The following is a 21,216-nucleotide window of genomic DNA, read 5'->3' on the forward strand; positions in this document are numbered from 1 at the left end:
CACGCCCAGACCGACCTCAGAGGTAAGACAGGAGCACTATAGCCCTTCAGAAGAGACAGGTTGCTTCCCAAATGACACCCTATTCTCTATATATAGGGCTTTGGTCAAATGTGCACTATAATAGGGAATAGGCTGACATTTGGGACAACCATAATGTTCTCCCCTCGCCATTCTTCCTTCTTTACTTATTTAGCCACTAATGAACTCATCGCAGTCTTCTGCCATCCAGTCATACAGTATAGGGATACAGCAAGCTGCTGCCTCAAGTGCTTTTAAAGTTCACACTTAGCTGTGTGTCTCCATAACACATCTACAAAATAATAATGATATCACATGAGCGTGCGTGCGTGCTTCTGCATGTGTGTGTGGCCCCTAGCCAGCTGCAGAGTAGAGGGCTCTAGGCCTGCTACTCTCCGAGCTCTACAGCCACTTGTTTTTCTCCTCTCCTAAGCGCAGCCAAGTGTGTTTGCAAGCCGGCCCACTGCATCCTGGCATGCTCCTTGCCTCTTCCGATCAGTGTTAGCAACCTTCCTGAGTAAACTACACCACTACACCTCCTTACTTCAGCGAGAGAGACTTACTTAACTAGTTGGTATGGCCCCACAGAGAGTTTTAAAGGAGAACAAATTGTCTGCTATAAAAGTAGGTATGGTCGCAAAGAAAGCAACACTTTGCAGCTTTATTATAGTGAGTATGTATGAGCGGGTTGTTGTGCTAGTCAGATGGTAACCAAATGCTGAAGCGTCCTCCTTGGTTGGCACTGCTTCACTTCCTTTGTTTTATGTTGTTTGATGCTGTCAGGGAAATCAAGAGACTAGCTCAGTGATGCTGTTTTAAGCCCAGTGAGTGAGTCAGAGTGAAGATAGCAGGGAGAAGAGATCATGTGTACCAAATGGCTCCCTATTTAGTGAATTACTTTTGAACAGGGCCCATAGGGGTCTGGTCAAAAGTAGTGCACTAGTAGGAAATAGGGTGCCATTTGGGAAACGGACATGGTACAGTAGCTTAGCAAGAGATGGTTATAGACCTGGTGAATCAGGCAGATGAAGTTTCTTAGATTGCCGCCCACCTAATACACTCATTCTAGACACACATATGCAGGCACTAAAATCCATGCATGCAAATGTATGCACGTACGCACGAAGGCAGACACACACACGCACATCTGTGGAGTAGAGCTGTCTGGGCCTAATGTAACCCTGGTCCTTCAAATGGAGCAGACTGAAGTACCACTCCTCCTCACCTCCCTCCATTCTTTCAGCCTCCCCTGCTCTGAGTCATCCTCACCTAGTGAATAATTAAAGTGTCTGAGTGAGCCTTTCCGTCTGGACACATACACACACAGTGATACCACTCTGTCTAGCTGGTCAGGGGGAGAGGAGAGGAGCAGAGTGATCCCTAGGCTTATACCTCTCACAGCCTTGTCTAAGCAGGAAGTGATGCAGCTCCAGATACAGCACCCCCCACAGACCCGCTCCATGCTCCCTCCTTTCTGCTCACAACATGGCAGCCATGTTTCTAGGATTTTATCACCTTGCAGCAGACCAGCAGAGGCGCTATGACTTAGCTAATAGGCCTAATGCTTAATGGTCTTTGCCATAGACAACTGCTAGTGCTGAGTAGTATCTTGTGTGCGGTGATTACAGTGGGAGAGGAGACTAAATGCCAGCCCTGTATTGGCGCTGGCATTTAGTCACTTAATGAGATTAGCACCACTTAATGCAGGACACCGTATTAATTGACATCTGCTATGGCCGGTGCCCGGTCTAACACACAGTGAAGAGAAAGTGTTGGGTGTGTTCGTTTTTTCCATTACTGATATCTACGACAGTCTTTCATAGTCTGAGATTTATTAATCAGTTTTAGGATCAATTGAAGGATAGCAATGCAGAAAATATTTGAGATGGCTTGCTGCATCCCAGCAACTGTTTTATGCCAAGGCTCAGTGTGTGTGTCTCTGTCTGTGTGTCCATGCTTGTGTATTGTCGGTTTTTGTTTGTGGTGATTCAGCGAAATTGAGTTTATCAAGTTGTGTTAGACTGCTTATATACATAATATATGGTGCTGCTGATGTCAGGCTAAATTGACAGATTGAAAGTAGCTTTTTCCCCAGGTATATCTATACTACTGCACTACTGTGCAGTCAGCAACCATTTTTACCATATTATTATTATTGGCTTAGCTGTAAAACATGCTTAGCCCAGCACTTTGTACATTTTGGGAAGGAATATATTATATAAATAACAACAATTGGAGCTGATTATATTCTGATGCTCCTTATGTAACACACACCCCATTCATCACACGTGTTCTCCCCAGCCCTGACTCATGGTCTGTCTATTGCATTTATGTTGTACTGTGTCGCCTGCCCTAAACCAATAGATAGATATCACTTGACCACAGGATATTTCTTTCTGTGAGTGTACTGCCTTACAATAGATGGATCTGGAGATGTTATTATATCATATTAGTTGATATCTGATGCTGCAGTCTCCATCTCCTATTGCGGCTCTCTGTATCAGTGTTGGGGGCCGGTTCCATATTCCAGTTCTTCATTGGAATTAGAATTGGAATTTCAGTTATTTCCTGAATTGAAATGTAATTGACCTTTGACCACCAACCCTGCTCTGCACCATTAGCATACTGCACACGGCTGCCAGCGTCCATTCTGTTATGCTTCCCATGACCCTGTCTGTTCTTTCATTGCCTCCTCTTTTCTCTCACTTCTGTTTGTCTCAGCTTCTGCTAACAACCATGCCTGGCAATCCCAATCACGTAAGTTTACTTTACTTTAATCTGGTTACATGTCTGGTAACATGCATTTTGTCCATATTTCCACTGATGTTGTTTCAGATAATACAGCTAACTGTAAAATTAAGAGAAGTAGGAAGCAGGACTCCTGTTTAGATTTGGTCCTTCTCTCATCTCCAGACATATATTTGAGTCCAAACATAGTTTACATCCATTCGTTTTTTAATACTACTCTTGTTCAGATGAATGGATGCCCAGACAGTCTTTGAAAGACCACACATTTATCTAATGACTCCCCCTAGTGAGGAAAAATAATAGTATTTGTGTTAGGACATACAGGTTTCAATTGTGTAACAAATTAATATTTCCCTTGAATCCCTTCTCTGTCAAACATGATTACAGCAGTGATTACAGTAGTGATTACAGTAGTGATTACAGCAGTAGAAGGAAGTCCCATGACAGTCAGGACTCACTATAGGCCATACACACTCATTATCTTAATGTAGTGGCAGCATTTATCTGTAAAATAAAGAGCAATCATTGTAACTGTCCATCCTCTCTCTCTCGCCCCCCTGCCCCTCCAGTGCGGTTTGCCCCATACCGGCCACCTGACATCTCCCTGAAGCCCCTCCTCTTCGAGGTGCCCAGCATCACCATGGACTCCGTCTTCACCGGCCGTGATTGGCTGTTCCAGGAGGTCGATGCCCATCTCAACAGAGGCAACAACATCACCAACCTTGGCGTAGTTGTCGTGGGCAACATTGGCTACGGCAAGACAGCCATCATCTCTCGTCTGGTGGCGCTGAGCTGCCACGGAACGCGCATGAGACAGATCGCCTCTGACTCTCCGCAGGCCTCTCCCAAACGTAGGCTCAGATACTCATGAATAGAGAGTGCTATTAAAATGGCCACAACCAACAAGTCAGCTTTTAATAAAGTTTCTAAAAAAACATTTATGTTGAACAAAACAGAGGTGGAGTGCATGCTTTGCTATTGTTGGAACTGCAGATTGACCCTTTAAGGTGATATAAAAATGGTTTGACAAACATGCCATTGGTTAAATCCTCTTCCTTCTATGCTTCTTTTCAGATGGAGAGCTCCCCCTTACTCAGCCCCAGCCGGCCTATAGCACGGGTACTCTGGGAGGGGGCAGCTGTCCCGGGACCCCTGAGATGAGACGACGCCAGGAGGAGGCCATGAGGAGACTGGCATCTCAGGTAAAAAAAGATGACTCCAATAACAATTATACCCTCATTGCCAAGCTAGCAGACCAGTTAGAATGCATGCCCAACACGTCTTCATACTAAGTGACATGCTAGTCTGGATTTTGGACCAGTTTCACAGCATATTTGAGACATCAGTACACAAGGCTAGCTGTTTTAATTGCAACCATCCAGTTTGGCCTAGAAACATTCTTTCTAACAACTCTTTCTCTTTCAGTGGAGTAAACGTGTTAACATTTATGAACCTGTCTAGTCTGAAGATAAATATGAATGATGTGTGAGGCGGTGCTTAGTGGCTTCCCTAAATCCCCACACCACTCACATCATACCATAGCCCCAGCTTCCCCTATCCCCTAAATGGGGGTGACAGACGCGCCTTGCCATCTGTAGCCCCTGCCCCAGCCCCATTCCTCTCCCCAGCCTGCTGCATTATGCAGATGTGTTTAAAAGAGAAAAAACAACTTTGCCAGGGAGTCTTATGAAATATGTATACCTGCAGAAAGCCATTTCCCAGCCAAGCTATTATATCTTGTTAACTCGATGCATTAATAATTGAGCCCGCTCCCACTTTTCTCCCTTTGTTTTAAGCCCTGTTTTATTCCTCTGTGACTCAATTAGCATTTTATCCTGATTTGTTATTTTATCCCTGCGGTTTCCTTGAGGAACAGAGGAACAGAGGCTGGCGCTGGGTCCACGTCAACTGTCATAGTCCCCGAGCTGGACACACCTTGCAGCTTTCTAATTGTTTCACTTCACCTCTCTCCTCATCTTTTTCATTTTATTTTTCTCTCCTTTCCTCTTTCACGCCCATCTGTTCTTTGTGTTATCTGCTCGTGGCAGTTTCTAAAGCTTTGTGCTCACCGTGCTGAGAATGTATTATTATAGAGAAACACACTGAGATTACTAATTTGTGTTGTGCTGATAATCATTTAGACTTTTGACTCCTCTGGGTGTCCGTCTAAACATGCAATTAAACACACACTCATTCATATTTCTCAATGGCAGGGAGCTCTGAATTATTTATTAGCTGAAAACCGAAAAGAGAAACGAGACGTAATATGTTCATTACACTGCAATCATCCACCATGAACTAGTTGACTCACTCCCAAATCAATTGTAGCAGCGCCCGTTTCTAAAACCTGATTCTTAATGTCAAAACATAGAAACAGGATTGTGTTCATTAAGCACCAATCTGAAGAATGACCAGGACTTGGTCCAATAAGAAATGCACATTTTATTTTTAATTTAAAAAAACATGTTTTTGCTATAGTGTGACCTAATGACCATAACCCAGTCTTGTATTTTCCACCCCCTTTTACTGACCTACCATGTCTCCCCCCTCTCTGTCGCCCCCAGGTGGTGGCGTACCACTACTGCCAGGCGGACAACGCCTACACGTGCCTGGTGCCAGAGTTTGTCCACAACGTGGCAGCGTTGCTGTGTCGCTCGCCACAGCTCATCGCCTACAGAGAGCTGCTGCTCAGGGAGCCACAGCTGCAGAGCATGCTCAGTCTGCGCTCCTGCGTTCAGGATCCCCTGGCCTCCTTCAGAAGAGGAGTTCTAGAACCCCTGGATGCCCTCTACAAAGGTGATACAACTCTCTGCTCCTATTATACACCCCTAGATAGCTTAATCATAGAAAACTCTACTAGCTGTTGTAGAACTCCTGGATGCTTTCTACAAAGGTGAATTCTGGTCTGCATCGCAAATGGTAGCTTACTAGGAGTAGAGACAGTTTTATCACCTTTGTAGAGAGCGTCCATGGCTTCTAGGGGTGTCCCCCAAATGTCACCCTATTCCCTATATAGTGCACTTTTTTGACCAGAGCTCTATAGGCCCTGGTTAAACGTAGAGCCCTATAGGCCCTGGTTAAAAATAGTGTGCTATAAGCCCTGGTTAGAAGAAGTACACTATATAGGGAATCTCTGGTCAAAAGTAGTGCACTATATAGGGAATAGGGTGACATTTGGGGGACACCCCTAGAACCCCTGGACGCTCTCTACAAAGGTGATAAAACTTTCTCTACTCCTAGTGACTCTGTCAGCGGGCGTGATCCTCAACACATATGTACAGTATTCTTGATTTTAGCAAGAGTACATTAGGCAGAACATTTGCAATCAGGTTTTTTGGTCCATATTGACTATTTTCTCTGTGTGTTTTTCAGAGAGGAAGATCGCCTCTGAAGATGACCTGGTCATCCTGATAGATGGGCTAAATGAGGCAGAGTTCCACAAGCCTGACTACGGAGACACCATCGTCTCATTCCTCAGCAAAACCATCAGCAAGTTTCCCCCCTGGCTCAAACTGGTGGTCACTGTTAGGACCACATTACAGGTAGACATATTATTTGCATTACAGTCCTCTACCCTTCCAGTAAGCGTGTGGCCATTAAAAACATACAAGATTAACACTGTTAACACCAAACAAGGATAATTGTCTTTTGATAGAGTTTGTCAATAGATTGACATCAGTAGAAGATTGCTTGTACAGCTTGTTACACTGCTCACGCATCTCTTTCCCTCCCCCACTTTTCTTCTTCCAACCCCCTTCATCCTCCTCTCTCCTTCCTCCATTTCTCCCTTCCTCCCACTTTCTTCTTCCATCCATCTTCATCCTCCTCTTTCCTCCTCCTCCATAATTCCCCCCTCTTCCTCCTTCTCCCTTCATCCTCCCCTCTCCCCTCCCTTACTTCCCTTCTATAGGAGATCACCAAGCTGCTCCCATTCCACCATATCTCTCTGGATGGTCTGGAGGAAAATGATGCTATAGACCAGGATTTACAGGGTTACATCCTGCACCGCATCCACAGCAGTCCTGAGATACAGAGCAACATCTCTCTAAACGGCAAGATGGACAACACCACCTTCGGCAAGCTTTCCGCCCACCTCAAGGCCCTCAGCCAGGGATCCTACCTGTACCTAAAACTCACCTTTGACCTTATAGAGAAGGGGTACTTGGTCCTCAAGAGCTCCAGCTACAAGGTAAGCCTGCCGGGGGGGGGGGGGGGGGGGTTACTTTACAGTATGCATTATTGCCTTAGTTTTATTCTCGTCTTCATTATTTTCTTTATCCTACTTTTAATTACACCAAACAAAAATATAAAAGCAGCATGTAACAATTTCAATGATTTTACGGAGTTACAGCTCATATAAGGTAATCAGTCAATTGAACTAAATTCATTAGGCCCTAATTTATGGATTTCACATGATGCAGCGATCAGTAGGCCCATCCATTGGGGAGCCAGGCCCATCCACTGGGGAAACAGGTCCAGCCAATCAGAATGAGTTTTTCCACACAAAAGGGCTTTATTGCAGACAGAAATACTCCTCAGTTTCATCAGCTGTCTGGGTGGCTGGTCTCAGAAGATCCTGCAGGTGAAGAAGCCGGATGTGGAGGTCCTGGGCTGGCATGGTTACACGTGGGCTGCGATTGTGAGGCCAGTTGGACGTATTGCCAAATTCTCTAAAATGACATTGGAGGCAGCTTATGAACATTACAATCTCTGGCAACAGCTCTGGTGGACATTCCTGCAGTCAGCATGCCAATTGTACGCTCCCTCAAAACTTGAGACATCTTTGGCATTGTGTTGTGTGACAAAACTTCACATTTTAGAGTGGCCTTTATTGTAAGGTGCACCTGTGTAATGATCATGCTGTTTAATCAGCTTCTTGATATGCCACACCTGTCAGGTGGATGGATTGTCTTGGCAAATAAGAAATGCTAACTAACAGGAATGTAAACAAATTTGTGAAGAAAATATGAGAGAAATAAGCTTTTTGTACGTCTGGAAGATTTCTGGGATCTTTTATTTCAGCTCATGAAACATGGGACCAACACTTTACATGTTGTGTTTATATTTTTGTTCAGGATATACAATGCATTTTGAAAGTATTCAGACCCCTTGAGTTTTTGTTACGTTACAGCCTTATTCTAAAATTGATTAAATAGTTTTTCCCCCTCATCAATCTACACACAATACCCCATAATGATAAAGAAAAAATAGGTTTTTACTCAGTACTTTGTAGAAGCAGCGATTACAGCCTCGAGTCTTCTTGGGTATAACGATACAAGCTTGGCACACCTGTATTTGGGGAGTTTCTCCCATTCTTCTCTGCAGATCCTCTCAAGCTCTGTCAGGTTGGATGGGGAGCGTTGCTGCACAGATATTTTCAGGTGCAAAGATGTTTGATCGGGTTCAAGTCCAGGCTCTGGCTGGGCCACTCAAGGACATTCAGAGACTTGTCCCGAAGCCACTCCTGCATGTTTTTGGCTATGTACTTTGGGTCGTTGTCCTGTTGGAAGGTGAACCTTCGCCCCAGTCTGAAGTCCTGAGTGCTCTGGAGGTTTTCATCAAGGATCTCTCCGTACTTCATCTTTCCCTCGATCCTAACTATTCTCCCAGTCCCTGCCACTGAAAAACATCCCCACAGCATGATGCTGCCACCAACATTCTTCACCGTAGGGATGGTGCAACGCTTCCTTCAGACGTGACGCTTGGCATTCAGGCCAAAGAGTTCAATCTTGGTTTCATCAGACCAGCGAATCTTGCTTCTTATGGTCTTGGAGTCCTTTAGGTGCCTTTTGGCCAACTCCAAGCGGGCTGTCATGTGCCTTTTACTGAGCTTTGGCTTCCATCTGATCACTCTGTCATAAAGGCCTGATTGGTGGAGTGTTGCAGAGATGGTTGTCCTTCTGGAAGGTTCTCCCATCTCTACAGAGGAACGCTGAAGCTCTGTCAGAGTGACCAGTGGGTTCTTGATCATCTCCCTGACCAAGGCACTTCTCCCCGATTGCTCAGTTTGACCGGGAGGCTAGCTAGTCTTGGTGGTTCCAATTTTTTTCCATTTAAGAAAGATGGAGGCCATTGTGTTCTTGGGGACCTTCAATGCTGCAGACTTTTTGGGGGATCCTTCTCCAGATCTGTTCCTCGACACAATCCTGTCTCGGAGCTCTAAGGACAATTTGTTTCTTCCTCATGGCTTGGTTTTTGCTCTGACATATGTAACGGATGTGAAATGGCTAGCTAGTTAGCGGGTGCGCGCTAGTAGCATTTCAATCAGTTACGTCACTTGCTCTGAGACTTAAGTAGTGTTGCCCCTTGCTTTGCAAGGGCCTCGGCCTTTGTGGAGCGATGGGTAACGACCGTGCTTCGTGGGTGACTGTTGTCGATGTGTGCAGAGGGTCCCTGGTTCGCGCCCGTGTCGGGGCGAGGGGACGGTTTAAAGTTATACTGTTACATTGGTGCCGTGACCCGGATCACTGGTTGCTGCGGAAAAAGGAGGAGGTTGAAAGGGGGGTGAGTGTAACGGATGTGAAATGGCTAGCTAGTTAGCGGGTGCGCGCTAGTAGCATTTCAATCAGTTACGTCACTTGCTCTGAGACTTAAGTAGTGTTGCCCCTTGCTTTGCAAGGGCCGTGGCTTTTGTGGAGCGATGGGTAACGCTGCTTCGTGGGTGACTGTTGTCGATGTGTGCAGAGGGTCCCTGGTTCGCGCCCGTGTCGGGGCGAGGGGACGGTTTAAAGTTATACTGTTACACATACACTGTCAACTGTGGGACCTTATAGACAGATGTGTGGCTTTCCAAATCATGTCCAATCAGTTAAATTTACCACAGCTGCGCTACAATGTAGAAACATCTCAAGGATGATCAATGGAAACAGGATGCACTGGTGTTCTCACTTCAAGTCTCATATGAAAGGGTCTGAATATTTATGTAAATAGGGTATTTCTGTTTTTTATTTGTAAGAAATTTGCAAAAATGTTTAAAAACCTGTTTTCGCTTTTTGAACTATGGGGTATTGTGTGTAGATTGATGAGGAAAATGTTTTATTTTATCCATTTTAGAATAAGGCTGTAAAGTAAACAAATGTGGAAATAGTCAAGGCCTCTGAACACTTTCTGAAGGCACTGTATGTGCCATTTAATTTTTTATATACAGAACATTGTATTGCACTCCCTATCTAAGAAATAGGCTATAATAATGATTGACTGACTGATTGATTTATTTATTGATAGAAAATATCTGATTGATTCATTGATCCCAGGTGGTGCCCGTCAACCTGGCCGAGGTGTACCTGCTGCAGTGCAACATGCGTTTCCCTACCCAGTCGTCCTTCGAACGGGCCCTCCCCCTACTCAACGTGGCCGTGGCATCCCTCCACCCCCTCACTGACGAACAGATCTACCAGGCTATCAATGCCGGCTCCCTGCAGGCAAATACACTTATTGCACTGACGGGAAACCGTTTGCATTTCCCATAGGAAAACATGTCACACCATGCTAACACTACCTGGGCATGTGCAGTTGTATACCGGATAGCAATGATAGTGCCCGTGAAAAAGAACAGACTTAGAAAAGCTCCTGGGCATGTGCACAGCTAAGAAGTTAAGTTTCTTGGTTTCACCCTCTTTGCTGCAGGGTACCCTGGACTGGGAGGACTTCACACAGCGCGTAGACAACCTAGCCATGTTCCTGGTCAAGAGGAGGGACGGGACCAGGATGTTTGTTCACCCGTCCTTCAGGGAGTGGCTGATCTGGAGGGAGGAGGGGGAGAAAACCAAGTTCCTGTGTGACCCCAGGTCAGTGGGTGGATGGCCCTCCTGGTGTGTGGGGGGTGGGTACTATATGAGAGACTGATGTAGTCTTGGATAGAGTTGCAAAAAGTTCCCCAAATTCCTAGCTTTTCCAGAAATCACGGTTAGATAAGCAGGAATAAGCATGTTCAACTAACTGTCAACAAAATTACATCTAACTCACTACTAACCCTAACTATTTGTGCAGAAGCGCATGGTTTATGTTCCTCCCTGTCTCCCTGTAGGAGTGGCCACACCCTGCTAGCCTTCTGGTTCTCTCGCCAGGAGACCAAGCTGAACCGACAGCAGACCATTGAACTGGGACACCATATCCTCAAAGCACACATCTTCAAGGTTCACCTAACCACACTGCCTACAGACACGCACACACAGACGCACAGACGCACACACACACACACACACACACACACACACACACACACACACACACACACACACACACACACACACACACACACACACACACACACACACACACACACACACACACACACACACACACACACACACACACACACACACACACACACACTTTCGTATGCACACAGCACAACTCAAAGCAGTGACAGCTCAAATTATGTCTATATTTCAGGGCCTAAGCAAGAAGGTTGGGGTTTCCTCGTCCATCCTCCAGGGGCTGTGGGTTTCCTACAGCACAGAGGGCCTGTCCACTGCTCTGTCCTCACTCAGAAACCTGTACACTCCTAACATCAAGGTACTGCTTTACACTCTACACTCTTAACATCAAGGTAACTTACTGCTTTTTCTTCTTAACTCTTAACTTCAGGGTAACTTACTGCTTTTCCTTCTTAACTCTTAACTTCAGGGTAACTTACTGCTTTTCCTTCTTAACTCTTAACTTCAGGGTAACTTACTGCTTTTCCTTCTTAACTCTTAACTTCAGGGTAACTTACTGCTTTTCCTTCTTAACTCTTAACATCAGGGTAACTTACTGCTTTAAACTCTACACTCTTAACTTCAGGGTAACTTACTGCTTTTTCTTCTTAACTCTTAACTTCAGGGTAACTTACTGCTTTTCCTTCTTAACTCTTAACTTCAGGGTAACTTACTGATTTTCCTTCTTAACTCTTAACTTCAGGGTAACTTACTGCTTTTCCTTCTTAACTCTTAACTTCAGGGTAACTTACTGCTTTTCCTTCTTAACTCTTAACTTCAGGGTAACTTACTGCTTTTTCTTCTTAACTCTTAACTTCAGGGTAACTTACTGCTTTTCCTTCTTAACTCTTAACTTCAGGGTAACTTACTGCTTTTCCTTCTTAACTCTTAACTTCAGGGTAACTTACTGCTTTTCCTTCTTAACTCTTAACATCAGGGTAACTTACTGCTTTAAACTCTACACTCTTAACTTCAGGGTAACTTACTGCTTTTCCTTCTTAACTCTTAACTTCAGGGTAACTTACTGCTTTTCCTTCTTAACTCTTAACTTCAGGGTAACTTACTGCTTTTTCTTCTTAACTCTTAACTTCAGGGTAACTTACTGCTTTTTCTTCTTAACTCTTAACTTCAGGGTAACTTACTGCTTTAAACTCTACACTCTTAACTTCAGGGTAACTTACTGCTTTTCCTTCTTAACTCTTAACTTCAGGGTAACTTACTGCTTTTTCTTCTTAACTCTTAACTTCAGGGTAACTTACTGCTTTTCTTTCTTAACTCTTAACATCAATGTAACTTACTGCCTTTCCCTTTTAACTCCTATCATCAAGATAACGTACTGCTTTTCAGTGTTGTCTTCAAGACCACCTAAAGCGAGACCGATTTAAGACCGGAGCAAATCGAGTTCCGAGTCTAGACCAAGACTGGAGGGAGGCCGAGACCGAGTCAAGACCGAGACCGGGCGGGGGAAAAGGGGTCAGAGACAGAGTCAAGACTGAGATCAGAAAAATGCGAGTCCAATTCAAGATCATGATTGTAATTTTGTCAAATCCCCACCATAATAAGAGTTAAAAATGTCCAGTATTTCTGTGTTCATATTTCAGAACAACATATAGATTCTTTAGACATTCAGAATAGTGAATAAATGCAGGCTGAGGGCAAATAGAGCCACTATACAAATTATTACAAACCCAAACACAGTGGAGCACAATGAGCCTTCTACACCTTCAGAGAAGGGCTAAGGATTTATAAAATAATGATTATAATAATGATCTGATTTGGAAACGAAAGGGTTAATACTGAAGAGAAAAAAATATCCTATCAGGATTTTTCTTTGCTACTCTCTGGGGAGATAAATCTAGCTAGCTAAGTCAGCTATTGGCTAGATCATCAGAAGCTAGATTAAGGCATCTGCCATTCAACTGTTTTAGGGCAACATTTTGGAGTGACAATGGAATCAACGAATCACATTTTTACTTATTGGGACCGATTTTACAAACACTTATGGAAACTTCTGCCTTCTTGAAGGCCAACAGGTCACTCACTGCGCAATAGCGAGCAGTAATTTTCCCACGGTCTAGCTAGCTAGCTTTTATTGTTGGCTAGTTTTCAGCGGCTGCAGCAGGTGTTATCAAAGAGTATGTTGTTGCTAAATCTTATTAGAATGTGTTCATATACACACCCAGGAAGAATGACACTTTAAAAAAAACATTCTGACAAGCTACCACATTTTCACAAATTCTTAGAATGTTTGGGAATTATATATACTAAGGCATTTGTGAAAATTCTATAGCAGTATAGTGTCGGAAAGGAGCAATGCATTTGGACAATGAATAGACACTTCAGTAAATTAAACCGAATAAAAACATCTGTCTTGTCCAGAACCGGAGTCGACACAGACTGGTGCGCTATAGCCAATCAGAGCTACAGTAGGCTTTTATACAAACAAGCCATAGAACACATTCGCCAAAGCCACAAAATACACCTGAATAGATTTCTGCAAATATGCAAACACCACTGGAGTCCTCTTACATTTGGGAACTTACAGTCCTATTGATCAAACAACCAGGAAAAGGTGTAATGAACGTCGTCGGGAGAAGGAGAAGAGGGCCAAGGTGCAGCATGGTAAGTGTTCATATTACTTTAATAAAATATGAAACACTTGACAAAACAACAAAAACGACAAACGAACAGTTCTGAAAGGTGACGACACACAAAACAGAAAACAACTACCCACAAACTCAGGTGGGAACAGGCTACCTAAGTATGGTTCTCAATCAGAGACAACGATAGACAGCTGCCTCTGATTGAGAACCACACACGGCCAAACACAAAGAAATAGACAACATTGGAACACCAGACATAGAATGCCCACCCCAACTCACGCCCTGACCAAACCAAAATAAAGACATAAAAAAGGAACTAAGGTCAGAATGTGACAAAAGGCTCTCTCTCCCTCAGTTATTTACATCAACAACAACAATATCAACAATTATTGCTAGCCAGAGCAAGATTAGCTGAAATCTAATGAAGGAACATCAGATAAACCCTCTCAAACTTTTTCTGCTTGTTGACTGTCAAAATTGCACTGATAAACGATGGGGATTTGTAGCCTCTTCATCCTTCTGCACCTTGCCTGCCAATGCATGCTTGTCCCAACCAAGCACCCAAGCTAGCTGGCTAGCTACTTCCAGACACAAATGAGAGAACACCTCACTAGCAGAGCAGGTTAGACTGTTTACATGTTATCTAGAGCACTTTTTTTTGTCTACGTTTGCTGACACCGGTCATATTCAGCAGGTGTTGTGCTTTTGTAAATTCATCAGTTGTTCTGCGCTCTGGCAATTTCAGATGAAAGCGCTCTGAAATCGTAGTAGATAGCCAGAGTGAATTTTGCATGCGCAAGAGATATGCTAACTGGATAACAGTTGTTGAAGTTCTTGCTAGCTAACCAAATGACACCTGCATCTCTAGCTGTGTATAGCCATCGAAAAACGATATGAGGGGAAAAAGTCAATCACTTACCCACTCCTCTAATGGCGTGACATCCTCCTAGCAGCTAGCTAGCTAGTTATCTAGCTAGCGTTAGGCTCCGTGTTTTTAATCTGCTACATACACTACCGTTCAAAAGTTTGGGGTCACTTAGAAATGTCCTTGTTTTCGAAAGAAAATATAATTTTTTGTCCATTAAAATAACATCAAATTGATCAGAAATACAATGTAGATATTGTTAATGTTGTAACAGTGAAGAGGTGACTCTGGGATGCTGGCCTTCTAGGCAGAATTGCTCTGTCCAGTGTCTGTGTTCTTTTGCCCATCTTAATCTTTTATTTTTATTGGCCAGTCTGAGATATGGCTTTTTCTTTGCAACTCTGCCTAGAAGGCCAGCATCCCGGAGTTGCCTCTTCACTGTTGACGTCGAGACTGGTGTTTTGCAGGTAGTATTTAATGAAGCTGCCAGTTGAGGACTTGTGAGGCAGCTATTTCTCAAACTAGACAGTCTAATGTACTTGTCCATTTGCTCAGTTGTGCACCGGGGCCTCTCACTCCTCTTTCTATTCTGGTTAGAGACAGTTTGCGCTGTTCTGTGAAGGGAGTAGTACACAGCATTGTACGAGATCTTCAGTTTCTTGGCAATTTCTCGCATGGAATAGCCTTCATTTCTCAGAACAAGAATAGACTGATGAGTTTCAGGAGAAAGTTATTTGTTTCTGGCCATTTTGAGCCTGTAATCAAACCCACAAATGCTGATGTTCCAGATACTCAACTAGTCTAAAGAAGGCCAGTTGTATTGCTTCTTTAATCAGCACAACAGTTTTCAACTGTGCTAACTTAATTGCAAAAGGGGTTTCTAATGATCAATTAGCCTTTTATGATAAACTTGGATTAGTTAACACAATGTGCCATTGGAACACAGGAGTGATGGTTGCTGATAATGGGCCTATGTACGCCTATGTAGATATTCCATTAAAAATCAGCCGTTTCCAGCTACAATAGTCATTCAAAACATTAACAATGTCTACACTGTATTTCTGATCAATTTGATGTTATTTTAACGTACAAAAAATTTGCTTTTCTTTCAAAAACAAGGACATTTCTAAGTGACCCCAAACTTTTGAACTGTAGTGTAAATAAATACTCTAGCCTATTAGCCACGTTATGACTGACTTGTGATCATTGCCCTTACTAGTTTGATTGTATTGACCTTCCCAGCATTAGTTACAGTTGTCCGTTTTTGTTCAAATTATTGAGTCATTGAAACTGAAACAGTGCATCCCAAATGGAGGCAGCAAACAATGTACCAGGCCAGCTGTGATTTACAACCTGATAGCAATATTTTTTGGATCATGTTTTGGTGAATTATATGAATCATGCATTGAACTGCATCCATCTATTCTGCCAAAAAGTATTTAGTGTACGTCATGGAACGTTGAGTCAAATATAATTTATTTTTTATAACTTCTTATAAATTTGGTCTTGTAGCATAAACTGGGAATTTGATAATTTTGTCTGACATGATTTTCTGTGTGTTTCCTATCTGCAAAGTAGTTCAAACGCTATCAGTTCCACTTTAAACTTTAGGTCACTGGTTACTTTGTGTGCTAAACGTGAAATGTTTTTTGCAATGGGAAGTAATAGTTGTATTTGATTGGTAAATGCTTAATGGTTGTGTTTTTGTATTCTTATGATTGGAACCTACTGGATTATTATGTCTGAGTTTATGGATCGCTTATCCTTTAACATCATGCTGTGTGTGATTGTCTTTCCATCGGCCCTATGCAGTGGTGTAGTGGTGATTTAACATCATGCTGTGTGTGATTGTCTTTCCCTCGGCCCTATGCAGTGGTGTAGTGGTGATTTAACATCATGCTGTGTGTGATTGTCTTTCCCTCGGCCCTATGCAGTGGTGTAGTGGTGATTTAACATCATGCTGTGTGTGATTGTCTTTCCATCGGCCCTATGTAGTGGTGTAGTGGTGATTTAACATCATGCTGTGTGTGATTGTCTTTCACTCGGCCCTATGTAGTGGTGTAGTGGTGATTTAACATCATGCTGTGTGTGATTGTCTTTCCCTCGGCCCTATGTAGTGGTGTAGTGGTGATTTAACATCATGCTGTGTGTGATTGTCTTTCCCTCGGCCCTATGCAGTGGTGTAGTGGCGATTTAACATCATGCTGTGTGTGATTGTCTTTCCATCAGCCCAATACAGTGGTGTAGTGGTGCCTGGAGAAGTGGGTATACTCTAATTTTCCCCAAAAGTTCCCAAACGACCCGCCCAGCGAAGGAAAGTCACCCTGTGTGAAAAATCCTATGTTTTCCAGTTTTTTTAAATTCGTTTTCCTATAGATTTTTTTGATTTTCAATCTCAAAATGATACTCTTTTTTTTAAATAGAAAAAATACAAAAAATGTGATGGTCTAAGTCCACAACAATGTTTAAACCACATCAATCTGATTGGGTGGGCCTGACAGGGCCTGGCTCCCCAGTGGGTTGGCCTCTGTCCACACAGGCCCATCCATGTCTACGCCCCTGATGCAAACAGTGCATGATGACAATTGCATATCACAAATAGCCTACTAACCAACACTTCGGACTAAACTTTTTCAATACCTGGTTTGCATACTCATTGTTGTCTTAGTTAGCATTTACTGTTAGATATCATAAGTTGAAACGTCTTTCCTACTCTACCGGCTACCAACGTCATTCTTCTGTGAGCTGCGCCATGCCAAAACCAGCTGAGAACTGCACACTCTTGCTGCCTGCAGATGATAGTCTTCTGAAACTAGGTTGTGTGCAGCGAGCATGTGAATATATTTCACGTGCTTTGCGATTGTGTAGGCTACATTGTGCATGATTTCTCTATTGTAATACATAAATCGTATACCTCCACTACACTACTTTGATACACATCAGTATGGATTAAGAAGTCACTAAGAAGTCACACAATGCCCACTGAAAAAAACCTGGGTATACGGCTTATACTTGCGTATAGCCTCCAGTACACTGCTGGCCCTTTGTGTTTTACAAGAAGTGCACTCTTCTACATGAGTGCGCTGGTATTATGGTTGCTGTCCTTTCAGAATCACGAACCTGTCACACACTGAAGGCCTATAGGATCACCACTGTACTAACCTGTCACACACTGAAGGTCTATAGGATCACCACTGTACTAACCTGTCACACTAAAGGCCTATAGGTTCACCACTGTACTAGCCTGTCACACACTGAAGGCCTATAGGATCACCACTGTACTAACCTGTCACACTAAAGGCCTATAGGTTCACCACTGTACTAACCTGTCACACACTAAAGGCCTATAGGTTCACCACTGTACTAACCTGTCACACACACTGAAGACCTATAGGTTCACCACTGTACTAACCTGTCACACACTGAAGACCTATAGGTTCACCACTGTACTAACCTGTCACACACTCTGAAGACCTATAGGTTCACCACTGTACTAACCTGTCACGCACTGAAGACCTATAGGTTCACCACTGTACTAACCTGTCACACACACTGAAGACCTATAGGTTCACCACTGTACTAACCTGTCACACACTGAAGACCTATAGGTTCACCACTGTACTAACCTGTCACACACTGAAGACCTATAGGTTCACCACTGTACTAACCTATCACACACTGAAGGCCTATAGGATCACCACTGTACTAACCTGTCACACACTGAAGGCCTATAGGATCACCACTGTACTAACCTGTCACACACTGAAGGCCTATAGGTTCACCACTGTACTAACCTGTCACACACTGAAGACCTATAGGTTCACCACTGTACTAACCTGTCACACACTGAAGGCCTATAGGTTCACACACTGAAGGCCTATAGGTTCACCACTGTACTAACCTGTCACACACTGAAGACCTATAGGTTCACCACTGTACTAACCTGTCACACACTGAAGGCCTATAGGTTCACACACTGAAGACCTATAGGTTCACCACTGTACTAACCTGTCACACACTGAAGACCTATAGGTTCACCACTGTACTAACCTGTCACACACTGAAGGCCTATAGGTTCACCACTGTACTAACCTGTCACACACTGAAGACCTATAGGTTCACCACTGTACTAACCTGTCACACACTGAAAACCTATAGGTTCACCACTGTACTAACCTGTCACACACTGAAGGCCTATAGGTTCACACACTGAAGGCCTATAGGTTCACCACTGTACTAACCTGTCACACACTGAAGACCTATAGGTTCACCACTGTACTAACCTGTCACACACTGAAGACCTATAGGTTCACCACTGTACTAACCTGTCACACACTGAAGGTCTATAGGTTCACCACTGTACTAACCTGTCACACACTGAAGGCCTATAGGATCACCACTGTACTAACCTGTCACACACTGAAGGTCGATAGGTTCACCACTGTACTAACCTGTCACACACTGAAGGCCTATAGGTTCACCACTGTACTAACCTGTCACACACTGAAGGCCTATAGGTTCACACACTGAAGGCCTATAGGTTCACCACTGTACTAACCTGTCACACACTGAAGGCCTATAGGATCACACACTGAAGGCCAATAGGTTCACACACTGAAGGCCTATAGGTTCACCACTGTACTAACCTGTCACACACTGAAGGCCTATAGGTTCACACACTGAAGGCCTATAGGTTCACCACTGTACTAACCTGTCACACACTGAAGGCCTATAGGTTCACCACTGTACTAACCTGTCACACACTGAAGGCCTATTGGTTCACACACTGAAGTCCTATAGGTACTCCACTGAGAAAACATGTCTATAATAGATATAAAGGCTGTTAAGATACTGTATTAATGTTTTAAGAAAGGAGTGTATATATTTGGCCTGCGAAGCAGTTTTAGGGCTGACTAAATGGAAGCTGATAATTATACGTTTTTTACTCCGCTGGTCTCGGGAAGAAATGACCAGTCCTCACTGTCCGAGACAGAGTCACGACCGAGTACGAATGTAACCGACACCGAGACAAGACCGATACACTGAATATGTGGTCTCGAGACCAGACTTGAGTACTACAACACTGCTGCTTTTCCCTCTTAACATCAAGGTACTGCTTTCCATTTGAAAACAAAAGCCTCACACTCATGGCTCCGTAGATACCAGCGTTTGGACAGCTATGCTGCCTTCATCAGGGTTGCAGCACTCCCTTTGACAGGGGGCCAACCAACTTGCCTGAGAGGCAGTTCCTACTGATCAATTACTACTGATAACTCTACTTTTGCTACAGTTGTTTTTCTCTGTGTCTAACACTGTGTGAAATCTGTCTGTGTCCAGGTGAGCCGGTTGCTGATGCTCGGTGGTGCCAACGTAAACTACCGTACAGAGGTTTTGAACAACGCCCCGGTGCTGTGTGTGCATGCCCACCTGGGTTACATTGACATGGTGGGGCTGCTGTTGGAATACGGAGCCTCTGTAGACCAGCCCTCAGAGAGCGGTCTCACCCCACTGGGCTACGCTGCCTCTGGGGGACACATGGCTATAGTCAACACACTGTGTCGCAGGAGAGCCAAGGTGAGAGGGGGAGAGAGGGTGCCGTGTGTGTTTGTAGATTCATCTCTATCTATGGATATGTTCTATGGATGAATGGGGATTGACCATATTTGTGTGTGTGTGAATTGTGTGTGTGTGTGTGTGTGTGTGTCCATCAACAGGTGGACCACCTGGATAAGAATGGTCAGTGTGCCGTGGTGCATGCAGCTCTCAGGGGCCACATGGAGATGGTCAAGTTCCTTATCCAGTGGGACTGGGCCATGGGACAACCACAACAGCAGCAGCAAGGAGCCTTCAGCAAGAGCCACGCCATCCAGCAAGCCCTCATCGCTGCAGCTAGCATGGGATACACAGAGGTAGGCCTCCCGCATGGGATACACAGAGGTAGGCCTCCCGCATGGGATACACAGAGGTAGGCCTCCCGCATGGGATACACAGAGGTAGGCCTCCCGCATGGGATACACAGAGGTAGGCCTCCCGGCAAATCTCCTTACCTGGGATATTTTGTGAAATAGATTACCCGGGTATACTGTAGACCTCACTGACTCAGCTGACAGTTTTGTAGAGCTAAGAATATACACTGCTCAAAAAAATAAAGGGAACACTTAAACAACACAATGTAACTCCAAGTCAATCACACTTCTGTGAAATCAAACTGTCCACTTAGGAAGCAACACTGATTGACAATAAATTTCACATGCTGTTGTGCGAATGGAATGGACAAAAGGTGAAAATTATAGGCAATTAGCAAGACACCCCCCAAAACAGGAGTGATTCTGCAGGTGGTGACCACAGACCACTTCTCAGTTCCTATGCTTCCTGGCTGATGTTTTGGTCACTTTTGAATGCTGGCGGTGCTCTAACTCTAGTGGTAGCATGAGACGGAGTCTACAACCCACACATGTGGCTCAGGTAGTGCAGTTCATCCAGGATGGCACATCAATGCGAACTGTGGCAAAAAGGCTTGCTGTGTCTGTCCGCGTAGTGTCCAGAGCATGCAGGCGCTACCAGGAGACAGGCCAGTACATCAGGAGACGTGGATGAGGCCATAGGAGGGCAACAACCCAGCAGCAGGACCGGTACCTCCGCCTTAGTGCAAGGAGGTGCACTGCCAGAGCCCTGCAAAATGACCTCAAGAAGGCCACAAATGTGCATGTGTCAGCATATGGTCTCACAAGGGGTCTGAGGATCTCATCTCGGTACCTAATGGCAGTCAGGCTACCTCTGGCGA

The 21,216-nt window shown here is 44.2% G+C and overlaps 1 protein-coding gene across 10 annotated transcripts in view; it reads left to right on the forward strand.

The window, feature by feature from the left end:
- Window positions 1-21,216, forward strand: part of tanc2b (tetratricopeptide repeat, ankyrin repeat and coiled-coil containing 2b) — a 252,008-nt gene that overhangs the window by 209,991 nt on the left and 20,801 nt on the right. For all 10 annotated transcript variants that reach the window (XM_055890105.1, XM_055890110.1, XM_055890107.1 and 7 more), the window contains 13 exons: window positions 1-22; window positions 2,740-2,775; window positions 3,336-3,617; window positions 3,841-3,968; window positions 5,331-5,562; window positions 6,139-6,308; window positions 6,677-6,955; window positions 10,020-10,187; window positions 10,393-10,553; window positions 10,793-10,901; window positions 11,161-11,283; window positions 19,770-20,006; window positions 20,147-20,341. The exon at window positions 1-22 is cut by the window's left edge and continues 110 nt beyond it. In XM_055890105.1, coding sequence (XP_055746080.1) covers window positions 1-22; window positions 2,740-2,775; window positions 3,336-3,617; window positions 3,841-3,968; window positions 5,331-5,562; window positions 6,139-6,308; window positions 6,677-6,955; window positions 10,020-10,187; window positions 10,393-10,553; window positions 10,793-10,901; window positions 11,161-11,283; window positions 19,770-20,006; window positions 20,147-20,341 — 2,142 coding nt within the window. The remainder of the gene's footprint in view (window positions 23-2,739; window positions 2,776-3,335; window positions 3,618-3,840; window positions 3,969-5,330; window positions 5,563-6,138; window positions 6,309-6,676; window positions 6,956-10,019; window positions 10,188-10,392; window positions 10,554-10,792; window positions 10,902-11,160; window positions 11,284-19,769; window positions 20,007-20,146; window positions 20,342-21,216) is intronic.

This window comes from Salvelinus fontinalis, chromosome 30, assembly GCF_029448725.1.
Source record: "Salvelinus fontinalis isolate EN_2023a chromosome 30, ASM2944872v1, whole genome shotgun sequence".
Taxonomy (NCBI): Eukaryota; Metazoa; Chordata; class Actinopteri; order Salmoniformes; family Salmonidae; genus Salvelinus; species Salvelinus fontinalis.